Source organism: Ursus arctos, unplaced genomic scaffold (assembly GCF_023065955.2).
Source record: "Ursus arctos isolate Adak ecotype North America unplaced genomic scaffold, UrsArc2.0 scaffold_11, whole genome shotgun sequence".
NCBI lineage: Eukaryota > Metazoa > Chordata > Mammalia > Carnivora > Ursidae > Ursus > Ursus arctos.
The window spans coordinates 8,651,995-8,676,469 of NW_026622775.1; the positions used below are offsets into that span (position 1 = coordinate 8,651,995).

Consider the following 24,475-nt stretch of genomic DNA (forward strand, 5'->3'; position numbering starts at 1 on the left):
TGTTTTACCTTATACCCGTGAAGACTGTTCAGCTGCAGTTATGTACAGGAAAAGGCAGGGCTCTTTCAGGGTTATTGTGTAGATTTAAAAATTAATAGAACGAAAATGACTTCGTGTTTGTACATATCTTTTAAGCAAACCTAAAATACAGACTTATAGAATGCAAATTGAAAAATTAGGATGCTTGCTGACTTTACTAAAGGATTATTTTCCTTATAAGATATTTCATCACAAGATTGTTTCTAATGGTCAGCTTCAATGAAATATTAGAAATAACACACAAATTTGACTTATATGCAACTCTTTGGAATATATACAAAATTTGAATAATCCTGTTATCATGTTCTACCATTTATGTAGCATCCAACTTAAATATGTGTTGTACTACAAAAGTTCATTGGCAAGTAGGTTAGTTCCAATTCTGAACATCTACAGAAAAGAAGATAATTTGTGATTGTATTTCACAAAAGCTGAAATGGTAGAGTCTTTCAGCTAATTAGTGGCTGCTTCCTTAAAAGGATCACCACCATTATCTGCTACTATTCAACTATTTCGATTTTCTAAAGCAATTGAAAAGGTGAAATCAGAAACACAGGTCTTCCAGTGTATAGCTGACCATGAGAGAAATGGGCAATATGATGATCTAGAAAAAAGATGAAGAGCTAGGTTTACGTCCTGAGACTGATTGTTATTAACTGTGTAAACATGGGTAACTCACAGACTTGGAGCTAATTAGTTCTTTCATCTCTCAAATGAACATTATAAACATATTTCTCATAACGGTATACATGAGATTATAAAATCTCACTGGCTTTTATCACAAGAGCTCTGTCCTCTGTAAGGAATAATATACACATTAGTGATTAGCTATTACACTCCAGTGCAGCTGGCCATGTCAATGTGCAGGACACTGAATATTTGCAATGAATGTTCATAACTTGGGGGATGTCTATATTCCTAAATTTAATGCAATCTGTTATGCTAATCTTTATATATTGAGATTATCTCTAAATTCCTATAATGCAATCACTTTTTAGGTTGGTTTTTAAATAGATTCTACTGACGTTCTCACACACAGGTTCCTTCCCCACCCAATTGCTTCCTAATGATGCAGGATTTTCCATGACATCTGGTCTTAGTGTCAACAACCATTTATAGCATATCAGCTGCAATGAGCAGCAACTGTTGGCAAGTTTTGTTCTGTGCTTCCATATGGATGCAATGGCAACTTCTTTCATTGTGATTTGAGATTTTCTTGAATCTGTTCAAGTATCTCAAAGTACCTAGGCAGGTTGCTGGAATCACTTTTAGGACTGGGACTGACTTGGGAGATAAAACAACTGAAAGCCCTCAGTCTCTAAATAAGGTAGGGAGATCCAAAAAAGATGGAGGATTTGAAGCCAGATTTCCTGATTTTTTCTTTTAAAGATGTGATACTGAGGAAATTCCTCTGATGGTATAAAAGTGGGTCATTTGCAAAAGATAGTCCATGCAGTAGACTGTTGCAAAAGAATCTGAAGCACTCAAAAATATTTACTACCCATATCCAAATAAAACAAGAGGGAAAACTTATGAAATATGAGCCATAGTTTCAATCTCACTTCTCGAAAATCTCACAAATACATCATGAGAATTTCTAAATTAGTGTGATCTTCATTAAGGAACTGAGAGGGCAAAGGTGACAATCATCCTCAACATCAGTCACGGCACAGATTTATCTGTGCACGTATGTGGGTGTCTAGCCAACAAAACTCAAACATTAGGAATTTTTATGTGTAGTGAAATCAGGTGTGTTTTATTTTTATAGCTTCGTTGTTTATGAAAATCATAAAGCAGCCAGTTATTAGTTTTAGCACTCTATATTATTTCTTACATTTCTTTAGATAAAAGTTAAGAATGGAAATGGACTTTTTAGATTTCCTTCTACTGGAGAGTATGAACTATTTCAACATGAAGTTAAGCATTCTGTGCTTTGGTGTGTTTTCAGTCACTTTTCCTTTCCCAAAGAAGGTGTGAACAAAGCTCCTAGAGATAAACTGAGCGAAAGTGCATGAACTGAAAAGCTTGAAGATCAAGCTCACTCATGCACATGGCAGAAGTTCTTTTGTGCACATGGTACAAGTGACTTTTGCTTTTATTTTTATATGGAATGGATGCTTGAATTTATGTACTTAGCACAGGGAGTTCTCAGCGGACGCACTGTGCTGTAAGTCTGTGATTAGGAAGTACTATTTCTATCACCATGCACACATGAGCAAGTTCATAAGGACCATCTGTTTTCCATTCCTGTTTTCTTGTTTCCTTCTACATGATCAGCACATACGATCAGCACTTACCAACAGCACATACTTCTACACTATTAGCAAATACTTCTCTGAAAGCAGCAGAGCAGAATGCAATCGCAGTGGGGCTGTGCCAATTACCTACTGTGTCTCCATGGCCTGACACACAGTTGTCAGGTTCAATAAAGAAACACAAGGATGACCAATGAATTATGGAATTGATCACTTACATAGTTTGTGTCTAAGACACCTAGACATACTTTATACACAAATGATAAGTTCTTTAAACTTTTATCTGAGTTTGCTCTGAGAAAAGTGGAACAATTGCAAGTTTATAATTATTCAAAATGTAGATTCACAATTTGATAGATCTACTACTAAAGAGGATTTACTGAATGCATGTCATATTCCCCCAGAAAATTAATTTCTTTCTTTTCTGGTCTTTAATTTTATTCCTATATTGAATTTAAATGTAAAATCCCCTCCAATCTCCAAAACTATTATCTTCATTAAAATCTATTTTCTCTCAGGGTGCCTGGGTGGCTGAGTTGTTAAGTGTCTGTCTTCAGCTCAGGGCATGATCCCTGCATTCTGGGATCGAGCCCCACATCAGGCTCCTCTGCTGGGAGCCTGCCTCTTCCTCTCCCACTCCCCCTGCTTGTGTTCCCTCTCTCGCTGGCTGTCTCTCTCTCTGTCAAATAAATAAATAAAATCTTTAAAAAAAAAATCTATTTTCTCTCTTTGCCCCTTCCCTCCCTTTCCTCTTTTCCTCCCTCTCTCTCATATCCTTCCATTGATCTAATGATTTTTTCCATTAAATAACATCGTTTTTCAGGAGGTAGGCTACAGAAAAAGAAAAGAAAAGAAAAGAAAAACAGCATTCTCTGCCGAGGCAAATCACAGGTGTTCATGTATTGCTCAAAGACTGTTTTATGTATGAAGCCTTCTATACAGGTGCTGTTCGTGAAGCAGTCTGGTAACCATTTCTGATGTACCTTGAACTGAAGAAATCTTACTATTTTGTGTGAAACCTATGATCAAGCAGAGCTATAAAACTGTCTCCTTTGACTTACTTCTGTTCCCTGATTCACAGAAACTGTATTCTTCGGGCTGTTACATGAGAGAATACATCTGATTTGATATCCCTCTATTTCTTGTGACCTCAAGAGTTGTCACTCGTTACTGCCACCTCGTTTTAACCTAATATTTTTCTGGATTCAGTTTGCGTCTGACATATTTCCTTTCTTCTGGGAGGGACAGCATTGATACATATTTTTAAAATGATCTTTAATTCGGTGGCCAGCAGGTTCTAGCCACACAGGTTTGCTCTTATTTTGCTCTGTAATTTATGCCCACAGCTCTGATAGAGCCTCAATAAGTGCTTAAGAAATATTTGATGAATGTTTGTTCCTCTCTTTTTATACCTGAGTTTTCAATTATCAGCTCACAAACCCTCAACACTAAGTTACAGTAATCTACTCTTCATAAACAATCTATTTTTAGGCACTGCAGACTGATTGTCTTGATGTGGCCTAAATCAAATGTGGCAAATACATTTCATTCTTCTCTACGTCTCATTTTCCAAAGGCTGTGACCAATGCCACTTTACTGATTTCCTAAATAAGAAATGGTTTTTTTGGACATCTATTAACAAATTATGTTGCACCCCCCCAACTCCATACTGTATCTTAAACATAACTTAAGCTTATTCTCTTATTCCTAATAATGCAGATTTTGTACAGCTCTGGAAGATCCATAAGCAGGATTATTTTAATCATTGGATTCACTAAACTTAGAACTATTTCCCAATTCTCAATGTTGCTGGCAAAATTACTTTCTCATCATTGTTTGACCTATTTTTTTTGGCCTTTATAAAGTTTTTGATTTATCCAACTAACGAACTGAGAAGTGGTAGCAATTAAGTATGCAGACTCTGGAACCAAAATGCTTGGGCACAAATCAGAACTTACTAGCTGAGCAACCATGAATAAGTTCTTTCACTCATGGTTGCTAAATCTCTCCTTATGCAACATGGGCAAGATCAAAGTGCCTTCCTCATAAAGCTGTTGAAAGATTCATATGATAACACAGTACAGGGTACATGGTAACTGCCTGATAAATGGTAGCTATTAGCATTTTTATTACTAACGTCCAGCCTTGATCCAAATCCTCTCAAAGACGAGAGTCATATTCCTGAACTATAGTACTATCAGTATGTCACCACTGCTAGATACTCCTTAATACTGTTTGGATCGGACACTGGACTCACCTTCGACGAAGGTCTGTGTACCCACTGGGTACTGCCTGGTTGTGACTGATGCGCTTCCTTTATGCTAACATGCCACCACATGGAGCCTTCTCCTACTGCTTGTTTCTGGGACATCCTCCAACTGTCTGCTGTGCCTCAACCTTGTCTCTAGGTTCTTCTAATTTTCCATCTGGTGGATTCCACTGTCTACTACTATTATGTCTACTAAGCTCTCAAGAGTGGCAGTTATTCAAATAATGATCTTAATGCTGTCACTGTATCAAAGAGTGATACTTATCCTCTTTATTCAATATTAATTAACATACACAAAACCTATTTTATTCAGCGATGCCTTTTATATTATAAATGTGCTTTTGATTGACTTTCATTCATTCCAAAATTGAAAGCATATGCCACAAGTATTTACTAGGTATAAAGTCCTATATTAGGTACTGTGGAGTAATACAGTATTTATTATACGTAGGTACAGTACAGTAATACAGCTATTGTTCTAGAAGAGGCTGACAAACAAAATGTACAGCACTCGTATGCTTATAGGTGCCTTTAATAATGAAGAACATAACACTTCCTGTGGTTTTCTCTCAGTGATATGGACAAATTAAACTGTGCATCAAACATCTGTATCATATATGAATTAACATATGAATCAGGATATGGAAACAAAATATATGACTTAAGAATAATAAGGGCAAATTTTTGTTTAAAGCTTGGTAATAAGAAATTTTACCAATCCTTTTCATTTTATATACTGGCAAATATGCTACTGTAAGCAGTATACTTATCAGATAAAGTATACATGTGGGTATAAAAGATATAAAACAAAGCCAGGGATTTGGCACACTCAGGGTGTGTGTCAAATGCCTCTAATATACTCTCTTAGTATGTTATGAAATGGCCTACTGAAACATGCACCGAAAACTAGACTCAACTGAAGTCTGTTCCAGTCAGCAATTTGACAGAAACCAAGAGAATTACAAAAACTGTAACAATCTCTATGCAAAGCTCACCCCTATCCTCTCCTAAAATCAGAATCAGAATGGAGAACAAAACACTTTAATCCCTTGAAAGAAATCTGATGGATGATTCAGCAGGTTATTTCTTTTGGTTGTTAGCCTCCCTAAAAGTCACCTGCCTGAGTTTTTAATTAGTCAATTTAGCTCATATGTCAGAAAATAGATTTTCTTCTCAGCCCACATCCTAGGCCCACTGCCATTTTCTGATTAAAGTTCCAGTCTTTGAAGAGCTCAGCTGAGTTTGAACACTTTCAGAAGTCTAATATCATGACCCCACAAGATATATTTTAAAGGTCATGTAAGAGAATTCACATTTTTCATCCTTGGTTTTTAGAGTATACTTATATAACATGGAGTAAAATATCTCAAATGATAAATTTCTTAGAGTATGTAATAAAATAACATAAATAAATGTGTATGCCCATATATATTCACTTAAAAAGGAAAGTAGTACCATGAGTTCTGAGAACAAAAAGGGGCTCTCTTTCTACATGGCTGGTAAGGAATTCTTGAGGTGATTGCCAAAGATATGAATTTTTAAAGGAACATATTGTTTTTCCTTAATCCTGAGGGGTACATTTGGTAAAGTGTTAGCAGATGCACATAGTCCTATCTTGGCTCTCAAAAAAAAAAAAAAAAAAAAAGCCATTAACCATGCCTTTGCTTTTGACATTTAAAGCTCTAAGACTCAAACTGAAATCAAAGGAAAATTCCAAAAACCTAAGGCAATGGTTTGCTTTTAAACCACATCTTCAAATAACTTGTTGTGGATCCTTAGAGATATACTCTTCTAGAGCATATTAAACAAATGCAAACTACAGATTTATCATAATCAGAGAAGTCTGCACATGAGAAACCAGCCCAGGTCTTTCCACCGAACACATACAAAGACATTGCCACCTTTGTGGCACCTTTGTACTAATGCCTGTATATGGATGAGGCTTGAAACAAAGAGTGACAACTATATAGTACTTACATTTGTTATTTTGCCCACCCAGTTGTTTCATTTAAATTTCTAGGCCTTCACTATATCTCTGAAATTCCATGACTGAAACTAGACTGCTGAAAGAAGGGGACAGAAAATGAATGAAAGAGTAGTCTCCTTCTGAACTATTTAATTTCTAAATGATCTAAACATTTTTCATCCTCGATGGTATCAGAAACTAAGTGGAGTCTTAAAAGTATTAGTACATACATATGTTATATAAATATTATCTTATAATAAAATTTGTTTTACTTTTTTCCTCTCTGTTTTAAAAGGCACTAGTATCTTGCTACCTAGGAATGTAAATCAACAAAGAACCAGGAAGCTTCAATGTCCTCTGAATTCCTGGGACTACTGTTAAGGGAAAGACTTCAGAGCCCCAAATGGAGGTTCTTTAACGCCAAAAACCTATTTAATAACTTTATTCTCTTCATAATTTTCGTAACTATTTACATAATATTAGGTATACACAGTATGACTCTAAAATAATATGTTTGATCAATGTCCATAGAACAGGTTTAGAAGGAAGAAGAGATCGTCAGTCCTACGCAAAGTCCCATTAAATGCTATATTCTTAGGAGGGAGGAAATATAGCAGCCTATTTACTGTTAATTGTAGGACATTATTCCTCTGGATGAAATGGGATTAATGTGAATCTCAAGTGTGGATGAGAGGAGATGAAATAAGAGACTGCGGTGACGGAAAGTGTTTTCGTAATGTGTTGGAATGGGTCCACACAACTTTCTTGCTCATATTTTTGCCTTTACAGGCATAATTGCAGCTGAACAGTCATTAGGAATTGTGTGGTGGTTTATCTTCTCCAACGGCATTACTCACCTTCAGGTCCCGATGGACTACGCCCATCTGATGGCAGTGTAGCACAGCCTCCAGGATCTGCTGAATGCAATGACTGCATGCAAACACCAGGGGGCGTGTGTTAGTTCCAAGCTTACACTCACTGTCTGTATACCCTCAGAGAGACTGGGTTAAAGTGCAAAACCAGCAGACAACTGGGGTTGTGTTTTACCATCTTCAGTAATGTAAACATATTGCTCAAGTAGAGTGACTACTACCTCAGAGCAATCAGTATCGTGCCAGATGTGAGCGAAAACGTGGATCCACTTGATCTAGAAAAAAAAACCATCTTAAAAATATTTAATTCAGTAGCTCGTTTCCTAGTTATAAATTCTTATAGGAAAAGAACTGGAATGCAAATAAAATGTTTATAGCTGTTGTGGTCCACCTCCACCCCACATAAAAAAACTGTTTCCCCATTCCCTCCCACTTTTCTAGTATCATTCCAAAGCTGTCACTTCAGCAGTCAAGACATCATTAAGGTTAAATTAGGATACGTAATGAATTTTTGATAAATCATTAACTTCTTGTGCTTTAATTTAGCTGGCAATTATTATCTCTTGCCTGAGGGTTCATCAGACTCAAATGGAGCAATGTGTAACCAGTTGTTTTGCTACAGCAACCCATGGTCTCAGAACAGAAGTGGTGTTTAAATCTACAGGCGGACATACATCACAGGCCAAGTTTATCTCCAGGCAAATGCTGGACATTTCAGGAAAGCCTGCCCCCAAACCGCCTCTGGTAGTTTACTGCTTGGAAACTTGACAGGTTGTGTTCTTAATGTTGTCCTTCCCTTTTTGCTATGATGTATATTTAGCCTGTAGATGAGCAAACTGAAAGAGGCATCATGCATTATCATTTCATCATGTAGTCATTTTAGGGGAAAATTGGGAAAGGCAAGGGAACCATTTTAAATACCCACCCTCTGCCCTTTCCCCAGAAATAAAACCAAAAAAAAACCTCCTTTGATTCAGATTTATGGACTCCATATACTGACCTTCAGGTCCCTGTGAACTATGCCATTTAGGTGACAATGATTTACACTTTCTAGAATCTGCTGTATACAATGACTGTAAAGATACAAGGGCAGAATGGAAGGGAGAACATTTTAAAGGTACATAATCACATTGAATACAAAATAAAATGAAAGTTAAAATGAAACAAACAAACAAACAAAAATTATATTTTTTCACAACGTATTTTTTTAGCTTTACACTGGAATATAATAATGTTGAATAAAGCTAATTCTGGTTCTAACAAAAATGACATCCAACATAGAGTTTGTGACATGTTCAGACAAAACAATTTGAGCTGTGTTTTTTTTTTCATTGCAAATGTACAAATTAAATCACTTGTATACAGAAGTCAAAATTTCCATATTCAAGGAGAAAAATTTATAAATATTCCCATAATGTTCTGGGAAAATTCTTCAGCAATGTAAAATTTATGGGTATTTCTCATACACATCTAAACTGTTTAAAATCTGAGGTCACAATTAAACATAGGTGTTGAAACAAGAGGGTAAACACAGATGAAGTGGCAGGTGAAACAAGGGTTAAAAAAAATGGAGGGACACATTTATCATTTTGACTTAGAAGTGGTGCTTCTTGTAGAATATACTAAGAGGAAAACTAATGCATGTCTCCAGTAACAGAGGGAGAATTTCAAGTAAACCCATGACATAAAATAAACCCCTCTTCAGGATAGGCATACTCTGGAGAAGGGTTAGGAACTTACAAAAAAAAAAAAAAAAAAAAAAAGAATTTTAAAATCCCCTGGAACACTGGTAATTGTTAGATTCCATACACCTCAGTGAAGGAAAACTTTCCTTATTACTATGTCAAAAAGCACAATACTATTCTTATTAAAAGCTCCTGATGTCAAACAGACAGCTAATTAAATTAGAGGGATAAATCATTGATTGGCACCTGTAAGGTCCCATGAGCTGTCATCTGACATAAAATAATATAGATCACACTGACACGTTTTGTACAAATTTACATTTGTGCGACTCAAATGCATGTTACGTACTGAGCTACGTTCATTAACAAACACTTTAATAAGGACATTTCAATCATTTAATGTACAAAATAATATTACTCCAAAGTAAATTCTTGAATTATAAAGGTAATCACCATCCGATTTCTTACAATGTGAATGTAAAAAAGTGATCAAGGTTATGATTTTCCAGCTCCAACTCCATAAAGAGTCCCACTAATAGAGCTAAACATTGGTTGCTTTTTGACAATATAGCTTATTTGAGTGTTCGTGATTATTTTTTAAATACTATGACTTCTTTTTCCTTCGCTTTGTACTACTTTATATATTTCACTTTCTCTTCTCAAACCACAGATATAAATCATTAGACTTAATGAATAATGTAAAATAAAGTATACAATAATTCATATTAAATGATCTTCATCATTTTTTACTAGTGAGAATGGTTTCAGTTCTTCAGTTCTTGAGGACCAGGAGGGAAAGACTTTTCTTTATGTATATACTTGGGAAGAGAATGTTCCTTCTCCTTCATTTTGTGTGGGACCTACCCTAAAAAATATTTACTTCTAGTGAATTCCAAAACCTAATATAAACATGCATATAAAATGATCCAACCTATACGGTCTCCCCTGGTATCTATAGGTTTCTTCAATAGTGAAAACAGTTTCTATTTTTATTTCAAATAATACTTTTCAAACACAATGACCTGTTTAACATAACTTTAAAAAGCAAAATAAATGTAATTCCCTAACTTGTTAACTAGCTTGATTAAAATTATTACTCTCTCTGGGCAAGTGGGCAAATAGCTACTAGCAAGGCTGTTCTGAAGCCCCTTTTCAGGGCCCTAACACGAGATCTGGGGTGAACTGAGCAAGTGATGATTCACTCATAATAGTATAAATGACACGGAAATGTCTATTTGGCAGTAAAAATTCCACTAAAAAATTAGAGTGTAGTCATGTACAGATACCATTCTCGGAATGTCATAAACTGGCATAAAACCAAGAAGATTAATTAGAGATTTGCAAGTGAGCCTGGGTGTGCATGTGCTACTTTGAAGGGATGGGGAGGGAACCTATCATCAGCTGATTATATGCTGAGCGCAGGCTACAGTGGGATTAGCAAGCTTTAGGAAGCTCTGAAAGCATTAGAGAATGGGGGCAGACAATAAGTGACCAAATTTTCATAACATCTCATTTACATTGTTAATAATGAGTCCATTGCTCAAGGCCAGATCTTTCAAATCAAGTGCCAACTACTGAATATGTATAAAGAAATGCCAAGGACAGCTAACATAATATAGTCTAAGTAATATCTAGGCAAATAAATTAATGTCACTTCACTCCAAAAAGGTTGCCTTTGTGTAGCCTAGGAAGTTTCAAATGAGAGAAAATGTATAGCCATTGTTAACCTCTGTGAAGATGATGCCAATTAACAAGGTTGGGAAACCCTTTTGAATCCTCTAAAATATCCAAATAAATATTTTTCACACAAGGGTTCCAAAAGCCATCCTGGCATTTCCAAAGACTTAAACAGCTAATAATGCTTTAAGGAGACCGCTGGGACTTTTGTAGTCTTCTGAACATGGGCTGTTCAGTGAAGCTTTCCGTGATGATGGAAATGCTCTGTATCTGCTATGTCCAATTGGTAGTTACTAGCCACTTATGGCCACTCAGCATTCAAAACGTAGCTACTACAACTGAGAAACTAAGTTTTTTATTTAATTGTAATTAACTGAAATTAAAATAGCCATGTGTTACTAATGGCTATCATACTGGGCAGCTCAGTATCTAGAGGCCAGAAGATCTGAATTTTTGCTCTCTTAACTTCACTTTAAAAACTACATTTCCTTAGCAAAAGTCATTCCAGGTATAGATTTTATTATTTATTTTTTAAAAGACTAACTGTAGATGCTAGATAATAACAAAGTTTAGACCAGATTCTAGTTTTGTTTTCCCCAAATGATTATCCTGGAAATCCTTAAGAGAGAGAATAGCAATTAAGAGGGGCTCATCATGAGAAGTAGTCCAAGACGGTATTACGAGAGTCTCATAAATACTAGGGGTTATGATGCATTTGTAAAGAGATTTATTGAACAAGTGTCATTTGAATGTTGAGTCTTGTATCTTGCCCCCGGGCAAGTCACTTACCTGGCATCAGCTTCACTGTAATACTCTCTTGCCACTATGTCTTCAAACAGTTCACCTCCAGTAACTCTGTAAAGACAAACAAGATACTGACATTGGAAAAGAAAAACAAAAAATATGCATCAATAGATGTGCGCCGCGTTCATGTAGCATTTTTGTTTTCAGATTACTTTGAAAATTACAAAACAAAGTGTTATAAAACATTACAAGACTTACAGTTTTCATAACAATCTAGATTAATCTAAACGTTTCCTCTTTTCTACATGTTTTTGTATTGCTAGATCCTGAAGACACAATTTTCTGTATAACATCAACATATTCAGTGATATTTCTTACATAAAATAATCTCTATGAAACTCTTCATTTTAGTTCTCCAAATATTAACTAAAGTCTGATGAAATGTGTGGAACAGTTCAGAAACATTTTCTGACAATAAGAGAAGATGATTACTTTCCAGCCTGTAGCGTATGTGTTTGCAGGTTGTATCTCTCTGGAGGGGCTTTTTAAACTGCAATAAACATGACTTTATGGGCTAGAGGTGGCCTTCCAAAATACATACCACTTTTGGACTGAGTGCTAGCTAGATTTTCTTTGTAAAGCACCCCGATTTCCTCTACACTCCATGTTTTGCCAGTGAACACAGACCTAGGGCTTTTGGAAATGTCCCTAGAAGGCAGCATTGATCCCTTGCCAACTAAGAAGCCATATCTATCTTCCATCTTTAAGTGAAGACTTTCCCACAACTCAGCAACTGGATTTAGTTACTCTACAAAGTACATTCAAACCAAGGGTTTCAAGGCTCTCTATATAAGTAGATATAACTATCTTTGGAATCCATTTCTTCTCCAGCTCCAAAAGACTGCTGTTCTGGGGCTAGAATTCCCTAACCAGTGATTCTCTGGCTTAGGCTCCCCCCCAATCCCAATACAGTTTTTAACATAATATTTTTTTTAGCAAAATTCAAAAAATATGGAAGTGTACCAAGTACTCTCTTATCTCTCAACCCCAAATCCACTCTCTGGAATAAACTAATTTTAACTTTATGTATATCCTTTCAACTTTTTGTGTGTCTTTAAACATACTTGTTCCCTTGTAAACACAAAAACACATTTTTTTTCTCACAAAAGTAGAATCATGCAATATATACAAATTACTAGGCTAATTGTGTTTTTCATTTCACTTCAGGTCATGGGCACCATTTCATGTCAGAACATTTTCCTTATTTAAAATAATAAACAGAGAGATACATTTTTGTGTATGAAGACAGGACAAACTGCCTTCCACAGTGGTTGTACCCCCAATGTTGTGAAGGTGCCCAATTTTTTCCATTTAAAAAAAAGTCAGAAAAAAGTTAGTGCATGTTAATATTTCTTGATTATTAGCAAAGTGAACTATTTTCTCATGCATTTATCTATCATCCATTTCTTCCTCTACTATGATGATATGGCTTGATTTTGAGAAGAAATTTCAGCTTTGGAGCTTAACCTTGTAATAGCTAACATTTGCTTACCATGTGCTACAAGTGTGCTAAGTATTATATTAACTCATAAATCCTTGCAATTATTGGCTGAGATGAGTTTTACTACTAGCTCAGTTTATCGATGAGAACATGGAGGTATAGAGAGTAACTTGCCCAAGATTACACAGACTTAAGTGGCACAGGTGGGCCATCTGTTCCACAGCCCCTGCTCTCAATCCGCACACAGTGCAGCCATTCCAATAATTACACTGTCAATCTTTCCAAAGTTTAGAAGGCATGAGTCATTTGAAAAAGCACTGGGTGAAGGTATAAAGCTTGGTGTATGTTCATTATGGAATGGGAGATAAAATTACTCTTAAGATATCTTTTTTAAAAATTTTTCATTTGCTTTAATAAGTTCTAAAACATCATCAAATGATAACATGTTCCAGAGATGACCAGTTATTATTTTCTTCTTTATTTTCCCTTCCTAAAGGAAAAGAGGCAATACTAAAAACAATGTGTCTGGATTGAGCACTGGGTTTTTTTTTTATTTTAATGTTTTTTTATTATATTATATTAGTCACCATACAGTACATCCCTGGTTTCTGATGTAAAGTTCAATGATTCATTAGGAGGGCACGTATTGCATGGTGCACTGGGTGTTATACGCAACTAATGAATCATCGAGCACTGGGTTTTATAGGCAAACAATGAAGCATGGAACACTATATCAAAAACTAATGAAGTACTGTATGGTAACTAACATAACATAATAAAAAAATAAAATAAAATAAAAACTTATTGTGTCTGAAAGTTTATGCAACTTTGACTCTTTGAGCATCCTGGATATTTATAAGACCTTTAAAGCTGGACTCATTATTTTCAGTCCTACATATAAAATGTGCCTCTAAAATTATTTAAAGCTTCATATGGGCTTGTTCTGAAAACCATGGTTACATGTATATGTAATTTCGCTTAATAGCTCAGCTAGTTTTTATCCCCAGTTAGAATAACAATAATAATGCAATCACATAATGTACCCGAGATAAATTATAATACAAAGAATTAAGCATTACATAGAAGGTACTTCCAATAAACCCATTATCATCCCTATAATGATTATAACAGTTTTATGGGCTTTCTTCCTCTGAACGAATGTGACTAAGTTAAATATGATATATATCCATATTTATCTTGCTTTTGATTATAGGTACCTAAAGAATCTATATTACACAAAAGTGTGGTTTGTAAAGTGTTTAACAAATATTGATTAAAAAGCTGATTGATAAAAAAAGACAAAAACGAAAAAAACATTGCCATTAATCAAATTCCTGCCTATAGTAGCTCCTTAAGTGTACTGTGTATTCCAAGAGAACTGTCATGCCTTAAATTACTGGAATCACAACTTACTGATCTTTGCTACCATAGCATCTAACCCATAATATTTGCTCAATTAAGGAGTACTAAAGTAATGATTACATGAATTAACCAAGTGAGGAGATCATGCTGTCCATTTGCTCTAAGTCTGGACTTCAAGTGCACTTTAAAAGGAAAGAGAAAATATTAAAATTTGGCTCTCTATGGCAATAGGTTTTATTTCTAGGTGTTTATATTGAAAAAGAATATTAAAAACTCTTGGGGCCTAGCATCTGGTAATTTTCAATGAACTATTCTAGCTGTTAAAGAAATTTAAGGTGTACAGAGTTTTATGTTAAGCATCTCTGACAGCACTCTTTCTCATTTTCTAACACTCATTCTTCCCATTATTTAAAAATATCCTTGTGCAAATGAAACCATTTTATCATTTCTGTTATATGTATAATAAATGTCTGGGAAGGAAAAAATGGAGTTCTAATAGAACATGCTGCCTTGAAGATAAACTATTGAATTTTCTAACTTTAACACATTTCTATACTGACATTACTGTTTAATGGAGCACAAAATTAAGCAGTAGTTACCACAGATTTTTAAAAAAAATTTTAGCGTTGCTATGTAAAATTTCATACAAAATCAAATTAAATCAGTCTCATGAATAAACTGCTAATTAACTAAGTAGAGATTTTGTGAATAAATTAATGTTGGAGTTCTTCTATGATATGAAGCATATCAATTATATATCTGAAGCATTAATTACCATTTATGAATCTCTAGAGCATTAGGGCTTCCAGGGAAAAAATAAGATAATCCTAGAATCATGAAAAGATGAGACTTCACATATCAAAAAGATAAATACTTTTGTTGCTATTATTGTTATTTATAGGGATGTTGATTCATTCTGTGTTATCCAGCAGAATGAACTGTTCTTTTCTTCCTAGTCTATATATTTATATCAGAAATGGTTGAAAGTAGTTTCATATTGAATGAAACATTTACAAAATTTCAGGAGGATTACAGCCTTGACTATGAGGCTAAGCAGACAGAGTCCAAAACTGGGCTTCAGAAGATCAAATGGTACCACATTAACTCAAGAACCAGCAATGACGATAGTGACTAGAACCACTGCCCGAGGTGGTGAGGGGAAATCCAGGAAATCTCATGATGCAGCCAAGTTGGAAAACAGTAACGAGCAGGATGGCCCAGCTAACTCACAGTAGGAGGCAATCTCACCAAAGTAGGGCCAGGAATGTCCCCTGGAAAAAGAAGTAATTCCTCCCAAACACTAAGTAAAAAGCCGAAGAATAAACCCAGTGAGTAGAAGCCACCAGACCTGTAATCCAAGGCTCTGAGCAGACTCTCTAGAACACTAGGGCTTCCAACATTAGCTGAAGTCAAGTTAGCAAAGAATCACTAGTCAGATTTTTATCAAAAAACATATCATATGCTGCCTTGCATTTGGGTGACAGGCATGTCTTCTAGTGATCTCCTCCAAGACAGAAGCTATGATGATGATGTGTTCGTCTACTACCTTCACGGTGTCCAATACACTGCCTTCTATATTGTTGAACAATAACAGCATATATTTGTTGGGTACTCACCACATGCCAAGGCCAAGTGTTGTTCTGAGTCTCTATAGGTTACAACACAATAACCCCATGAGGTAGATACTAGTGCTATTTCCATTTTACAGATGAGAAAACAGAAGTAATGAAAATTAAAGACTTTCCCAAGAACACATAGCACAAGAAGGAAAAAGAGTTTGTTCTCATCTGTGCTGCCCTAGTAGCTGCCCCCTGGACAAAATCTGGAGAGCAGAGGAGCAAGTCAAGGGTCTCTGGAGAGTCCAAAGGATCATGCGGAAAGACTGGAAAGAATACTGACATAAAGGCATTCCATTTATATCCCTTTAAAAAAAAATGTATTTATTTGACAGAGAGAGAGCGCACAAGCAAGCAGAGGGAGCAGCAGGCAGAGGGAGAGGGATCACAACCCAAGCTGAAGGCAGATGCTTAACTGATTGAGCCACCCAGCCACCTCTATATCCCTTTTTTAAAGTCAAACTGTTGGCCAGGGGTGGAGAGCAGTCATTGGTCAAAATAAAGCTGACCAGTGTTCATCAACAGGAGTGTTACTGCCTTTTTTGGTCATGTGCGATGGTCCCCTCCATGACCAGATTGTTAGCACCAGGCACCACACTAGGTGCCAATGGCACTACCTTGTCAGTGTGGCAACCAGTGTGTCAATACCATTTATCGTCACCCCCCACAGGGCCCCCTAGACCTCCTTGATGAGAACCTCTGAGCTAAGGGAACAAAATCTACAGAGATATAATTGAGAACTTAGGTCATCTTGGCACCATGCTTTAACATACATAGTCAATCAAGCTAACCATTGGTGAAAGGGTCCTTTAGGCAGATATCTATCATGGAACACTGTATCTTCAGTATCCTTATAGAGTGCCTGACATACAGAAGGAGCTTAATAAATTTGCTGAGTCGATAAATGATTAAATAATTAAATGGGTGAATGAAAACCATAAGCACCTGTCTACAGCTCTATGGTTTAATCTGTAAGATAGAATCTGAGGGTGAAGAAGTTTCCTACTTTTATATTATTTATCTACCAATCTCTAACCAAATCCTGCTGATTTTATCTCCAAAACAGATCTTAAATTAAGACTTCTTTTTATCTCCACTACAATGTTACCAGCCCAAGGAGTCACTGTCTGTCACCTGCACTACTGCAAAAACTTCTTGATTGGCTCACCTTCCTCTCTTGCCCCTCTACCATCAGTTCTCCAGAAAGAAGCTTTAAATGTGCTTCATAGTTTGTCCTATGCCTACAGGAAGCCTTTAAATAGCTGTCCATTGCAACTGGACATGACCTTCAAGTCTCTGCCTAATTTGTACTCTATCTTCTGACCCTCCTTGACACTCCTCCTCCATCCTGCTCCAACCACAAATGGCCTTTCTCCAGTTCTTCAAGTACATGAAACTCCTTCCCATCCCTGGGCCTTTTCACATGCTTGTCTTTCTTCCAGGACATTCCCAACCTGTCTACCACTATTACTTGGTGAGTAAATCCCTCTTGTCCTTAAAATTTGACTTAAATTTTATATCTGTAGACCTCCATTCATCTTCATTATCTTAACCCCCCTAGAGCCCTTTGTTATTCTTCATAACACCTGTCATCATTATAATTATGTGTTTGTGTACTCATTTGTTTAATGTTTGTCTCTCTACTAGTATAGTAGCTCTGGGAGGGTAGAATGTGTTCCTGTGTTTTCACTATAAAATAATTAGAGCTGAGTCATAGTGCCTTTGACAAGCTCATTAAATGCTTTTAAGTGAATGATTCTAGAGTTTTATATCTCACAGAGAGGTAGATGTGTTAGATGATCATATGTCAATGCCATAATGTTGGTTAATTCCTGACATCATGTCACTTACCATTATATTTTGATAAGAAGATAAGGATCTTTCAAGCAGTTTTCCCCTAGAAATCATGTATCTCAGTTCTGGATCTTGTAGTATCTTTCCCACAAGACAGTTTGTCTATGAACTAATCATGTCAGTTCACAAATGCAGAATTATTTGAATTCATTATAAGGTACATGTTTGGATTAGAGATTGAGAAGGGAATAAAAGCATGGTGTTTTAACAGTTTGGGGAAGACAGCTAGCTATATTTCATCTTTTAAAGAACTAAACCTATGCCTCTTATTACTATAAATACAGAAAACAAGAATATCTATATGTCCAACTTCATTTGACATTATGCCTCTCTCATATGTTTGGATACTTCCAAAGTTCCTGGTTAATGATCAGTGTTTCAAGATGAGTCAAGTGGTATAACCATGACGTGAGCAGAATCAGATGTATCTGCCAGTCCCATTAAAGCTACAATGGTAGGGTGGCTGGGTGGTTCAGTGGTTAAGCATCTACCTTGGATCCGGTCATGATCCCTGGGTCCTGGGATGGAGTCCCACATTGGGATCCCTGCTCAGCAGGGAGTCTGCTTTTCCCTCTCCCTCTCCCCATCCTCTCCACTCACGCTCTCTCTCTCTCAAATAAACAAATAAAATCTTAAAAAAAAAAAAAGATATAATGGTAGGTATGTGGACAGCTGATGCAAATTGGGGACGGAGGGATTCAAAGCATAATCCTGGTTTCATTCTTAATACCATGGTTAGTACCTTAATTAGCTAAGGCCAACTTCTTTTTTTAAAAAAGATTTTATTTATTTATTAGAGAGAGAGCATAAGCACAAGAAAGAGAAAGAGAGAGAGCAGGGGCAGGGGGACAGGGAGAAGCAGACTCTCCACTGAGCAGGGAGCCCAATGCGGGGCTCAATCCCAGTACCCTGGGATCATGACCTGAGCCAAAGGCAGGCGCTTAACCAACGGAGCCATCCAGGAGCCCCTAAGATCAATTTCTTACGTAAGTTATTTTCTAGCCAAATACCAACTATTTGATGACACCTCTGAAGTAGTGGATTATCTGAAGTTGTTCAGAAATGATTTTCTGAATGAATTCCAAATTGGATTATGGAAATTTAAAAAGCCTGGGAGTTTGCTTTAACAGAAGATCCCAAGAGTTTCTTATTGATCCTGATGTAAATAGATTTGCTGAGTCATACAAAGAATCACAATTGAGATGATAAAACTGAGACAGGCCATTGGAACTGTTCCATTCAAAACTGATTCTGGCCAGGAGGCAACACACTGGGGGAGGCACAATTTGGGATATTAGAAGCAGGACAGTATATTCACGGGCTCTGTCCAACCTATGTTCATTAAGCAGAGTGGGGAAGAGAAGTAGGATGACAGAGCTCAAAATCCTTCAAAGGAGCACTTACTTTACTCCTGTTTTTCTGCCTAATCTCTAATTGCTGAATCTATCCTTTTAACTCATTCTGGATTTTATTTTCCCTCACCTTACTCTACTTTATACTTGATATCTTCTGTACGCTCCCTCAATCCTAAAACTCATGCCAACTCTTCATTATAATCCCTTTCTCATTCTATCTTTCACAAATGCATGTGAAAATATGAACCACTATCAGAAGTTCATATTCTTAAAACTGTTTTTCCTATTCTATGACCAAGAAAAAGCAGGAATGAAAACAACACTGCTAACCACAATTAAGGGCACACAGAATAAAGCAAAAGCAGAAATTAATGGGTTATTTTTGTTCTGTTAATATCACTAACCTCAAATGAGATAATCAGCCATTAGGCTTACTATATAATCTTTGTGTGTGTGTGTGTGTGTGGTTTAACACGATGCCTTAGTCTAGGACTGTTTGATTAAACACTCAGGCAATGTATCACAAAGATATACACAACAAATGAATGCTTCCTGAAGGGAAGGAATAAAGGAATAAATTGTAAAGCTATATATTGTAAAGATGTACACAAAAAATGAACGCTTCCTGAAGGACAAGAATAAACTGTAAAGCTATATATATTTTTTAAAGTTTGATGCAAATTAAAACCACAACAAGATACTCACACCCATTAGGAAGGCAGGTGGAAAGAAGTAAGGGAAGGAAGGGGGGGAAGAAGGAGGGAGGGAGGGAGGGAGGGAGGGAGGGAGGGAGGGAGGGAGGGAGGGAGGGAGGGAGGGAAGGAAGGAAGGAAGGAAGGAAGGAAGGAAGGAAGGAAGGAAGGAAGGAAGGAAATAAGTGTTGGTGAAGATATAGAGAGATTGGAACCTTTGTGCACTATTGGTGGGAATATAAAATGGTACAGCTGCTGTGGAAAACTAGAATTACCATGTAATCCACCAAATCTATATCTAGGTATATACCGAAAAGAACTGAAAGCAAGGTGTTGAAGAGATATTTGTACCACCAAGTTCACAACAGCATTATTCACAACAGTTAAACATGGAAGCACCCAAGTGTTCATTGACAGATGAAGAGATAAGCAAAGTGTGGTACCTAGAGATAACGAAATACTGTTCAATCTTAAAAAGGAAGGAAATCCTGCCATATGACGTTGAGGACACTATGCTAAGTGAAGTAAGCCAGTCACAAAAAGACAAATACTGTATGATTTCATGAGGTACTTAGAGTGGTCAAATTATAGAGACAGAAAGTAGAATGATAGTTGCCAGGAACTCAGTGGAGAGAGGAATGTGGAGTTATTATTTAATGGGTGTAGAGTTTCAGTTTTGCAAAATGAAAAGAGTTTTTGTAGATGGATGGTGATGATGGTTGTACAACAATGTAAATGTACTTAATGACACTTAACTATACTTAAAAATGGTTATGATAACAAACTTTATGCTATGTGTATTTTACCATAATAAAAAATAAATCAAACCAAAATATCGGCTGATGATGACAATGAAAAAATAAAGAGTATAATTTAATGAAGACTACACACTGCTATTTCCTATTCCTCTTTGTGGGTTCCAGAGGGCTTTAGAAAATTATCTATACCATAATCTCGAAAGCTAACAGTTCTACATCAGCCAGTTATAAAAACTGATAACGTTTCAACATTAGCCAGAACGGTCAAATAGTGAATGAAGTAGTCTCAACATTCTGGTTTGATATTAGCCAACTGTATGAGGTCAGGTCAGGCCAAAATTTTTTTGCTGTATTTGCCTATTCTTAAATTGCAAAAAGACAGCATTTCTCACAATTCACACCCATCAGATAAAGGTTGTGCAATTTGTGTTTCACACAAAGGCACAAACCAAGGGGGCAAGGGAGGGCTGTAATCCAGCCTTATTCCATTCTCTAAGCAAAGTGCCCATACCAGGAGCTTTGTCTATGGCACAGAAATCTCTAAAGGTGTACAGCGGCTCTACTGATATTTGACAACGTTCCATGAGTAATTCAGTTCATATTATCCCCTACTCACCAAGATATGACTAGTATAACCCCCGAACCTCTTTGAAATACACACTCATCAAGGCACCCAAGGTGTTCTCATCCTGGAAATATCAAATTTGAAAGTAAATGATCTTTCTGTAGTGTCTTTGAGGTGTGAGACATTTATAGAATCCTTTATAAGTCCTTATGGAAATTTTAAAATTAAATCTAGAGCTGTGCAAGCTATGTTTTATAGACCAGCAGAACTGTTTGCCTCTTTCATGTCTTATCATGGTACTTCTCTCTTCTAACTTGAGACTGGTCTATTAAGGGGCAGCTTACCTCTTTGGCAGTTGATAACTTGAAATTACATAGCTTTGCACCAGTCCTACTCTTAGCTCAGCAAAATCCTGCTTGTCACATACACTTATATTATGAGGATGGATGAACTGATATAATAATACACTCAACTCTTTAGAAGAAGACATGACAACTGATATCACAGTGCCTATGTATATAAGAAACAGAAAAATATATATATACACATAAAAAGCTGATAATCCATCCAAGTAGACAATGGTAAGTGCCCTGTTGAGATGTTAGACCCACCTGCCAAGCATCAGCTCTGTTCCTTAGATTTCCAGTCCCTATAGTTGAAACTGGGCTCATAGCTAAATATGCAAGACACTCTTTTAGAAGTGAGAGATCTAGTTGAAAGAAAATTATAGCCTGGACCCACAGCTGGGCAAGAACAATCTTCAGTTAAAGATGTGAGACCAAAGGAGAAGTACTGTTCAATACACTCAGGTGATTTGAAAGATAAAAAAAACCATATACAGAAAAATTCCATTCTCATAATTACCACTTGATTTTCTGCTTCATCTAAGTTAACTGCATATCCTAGTCACATTTTTAAAAGAAGTTGTTTTTTTACATGTTTATAGCCAGTTGCTATCATTATATAATAAATAATGTGTATGTATATGGCATTTGTTTTATATATATGTGTGTGTGTGTATATATATATATGTATATATATATATAAAATATATAATCTTACTTGTAAAACATAGATACTTATTTTAGAAATGAAGGGAATTTTTCTAACATATACCACACATCTTAACAAGATACCTGATACCCTATGCTTTCATGTGCATAAAAAATAAAAACCCTAAACAGAAAGAAAAGCAATGACCATTTAAAGATTTACGTATATTGCAGATATTCTAAAGAAATACAGGAGTATACTTACAAAATATGTTTTAAAAAGAGTAGAAAATTTTACCTAATTAGAAATAATGTGAGTACTACAGAGAAATGACTTATGAACTGTACAACTGGAATTCAGTAAATCTATCAGAAGTGCTACTACATCAAAGAGAAACTAAAATGTTGATCGCTGTGCTATCTCTTGTCATTCACTAGACTTAAGTTTCAAGCAATACAATATGGACATGATTATTTTAAATTTATCTGCATATTAAAATCACTGCCACCTTAAAAATCTCTTTTATTATGACCATTTTTGTTTGTATTTTATCATGCCTATGTAATCCTTAGAGAAAAATTATAATCACTTTTTAAAAACTCTGCCATTAGCCCTCTGATGAATGTTACTAAGTGATCATCACCTTATAAACTACACAGCATTAATCTGTTTACTGATTGCTCACCAGCTTAGGAGTCCTGCTGAGGCGATGCTGAATCTTCCTGTGAGTAGAAGTTTTCATTGTTAGTGTCAAGGCAATTGCCACTGACTGAAAAAAACACTGCAGCTAAAATTTGTTTCACAAGTTAATTGGGCTGAAACAGTTTTTGCGTCTCAGTAATTCATCTAAAAGTTGGCTTTAGTCACCAGAAGAATGAGCCTATATTTAGCTACAAAATGTTTAGATCATGTTTTAAAAGCAGCAAAGCCAGTGCAAATGATGAGTGAATTTATACCCAAAGCTGAGACTTTAACATAGTTTGGACAAATGCGACTCTAGAAAGAATCCTGGAATACAGGTTGCAGATGAGTCAAGCTAGTAATTTGACATCAGGTTTTCCAGGTTCTGGGACATTAGAGTTTTCCAAGATGACAGACAAGGGGAGATGTTATCATTTATCAGTCTTCAATGCTCAGGAGAGTGACAGAAGACTTACTGTTACTGCTGATCACGGTGAGTGTCATGTTTACAAAGGAAGGGCTCAAGCGACCTGTGGCTGCAAGCTCCTAAATGCTGCTTATTGTTTCGAGAATTGGGGGTTTAACAGAAGTTCCCCTACTAAGTTCTCCAGTTGGAGACACATTTGTGCTCATGGTTTGCATTCTGATAACACAAATAACTTTATGGAGAGTTAAGCTTGTCTCCAATACATCAGTGTCACTTATATACTAATTCCACAAACATTGAACTGTGTCTCTAGTATGTATGAGGTTTGTTCATACTAACAGATATAAGGATATAGATAAGAATACATATTTCAGGGGCGCCTGGGTGGCACAGCGGTTAAGCGTCTGCCTTCGGCTCAGGGCGTGATCCTAGCGTTATGGGATCGAGCCCCACATCAGGCTCCTCTGCTATGAGCCTGCTTCTTCCTCTCCCACTCCCCCTGCTTGTGTTCTCCCTCTCGCTGGCTGTCTCTATCTCTGTCAGATAAATAAATAAAATCTTTAAAAAAAAAAATACATATTTCATGTGTATTATATATTATATATATATATATATATAGGAATATAGGGATATAAAATCTATCATTTGGTCTTATGGAAAAACCAGAAACATAAATCAAAATTAAATTTCTGTGAAACACGCTTTAACAAAAGCATAGGTATGATTATAAAGCAAGGATCCTTAAGACGTGGCAAATCCTAGCAATTGGGGTGGGGGGGGGATCTTCTCATTTTCAAAGGAAGTATGTTCACCTGTAGGTAAAAGAGTTTCACTCAACACTCATCTTTTTGGTGTGATAAAAGGAAGAAAAGTTAGCACAAATGCAACGTATGTGGACTCTATAAGAGCTCACTGATGAATATATTAGCTAGTAAGTAACATGCACAGTGGAGCATTTTATCAACTGATGGCCAATGCCAGTAAGGCCAGGAGTCCTTTCACATCTTGTCACTTATTCGTTCATGATTAATTCCTGCTACTTGTCCCATTCTAGGCTTCACAGAGGGTTCCAGACCACTGTTACCTGGATTCAGGATGTTACACTGTACAAAGGACCATCAAGAACAGAGGAGGAAATAATAAATTTGCAAAGAATAAAAGAAA

General features: G+C 36.2%; 1 protein-coding gene across 15 annotated transcripts in view; it reads right to left on the minus strand.

Moving 5' to 3' along the window:
* Positions 1–24,475, minus strand: part of CAMK2D (calcium/calmodulin dependent protein kinase II delta) — a 313,065-nt gene that overhangs the window by 76,052 nt on the left and 212,538 nt on the right. For 12 of the 15 annotated variants that reach the window (XM_048212367.2, XM_026499219.4, XM_048212366.2 and 9 more), the window contains exons 5-6: positions 11,553–11,618; positions 8,402–8,474 (exon numbers count right to left, since the gene is read on the minus strand). In XM_048212367.2, coding sequence (XP_048068324.1) covers positions 8,402–8,474; positions 11,553–11,618 — 139 coding nt within the window. Of the gene's footprint in view, positions 1–7,386; positions 7,460–8,401; positions 8,475–11,552; positions 11,619–24,475 lie in introns of all 15 variants that reach the window. The other 3 variants (XM_026499226.4, XM_048212371.2, XM_044384289.3) reach the window with 1 other exon arrangement.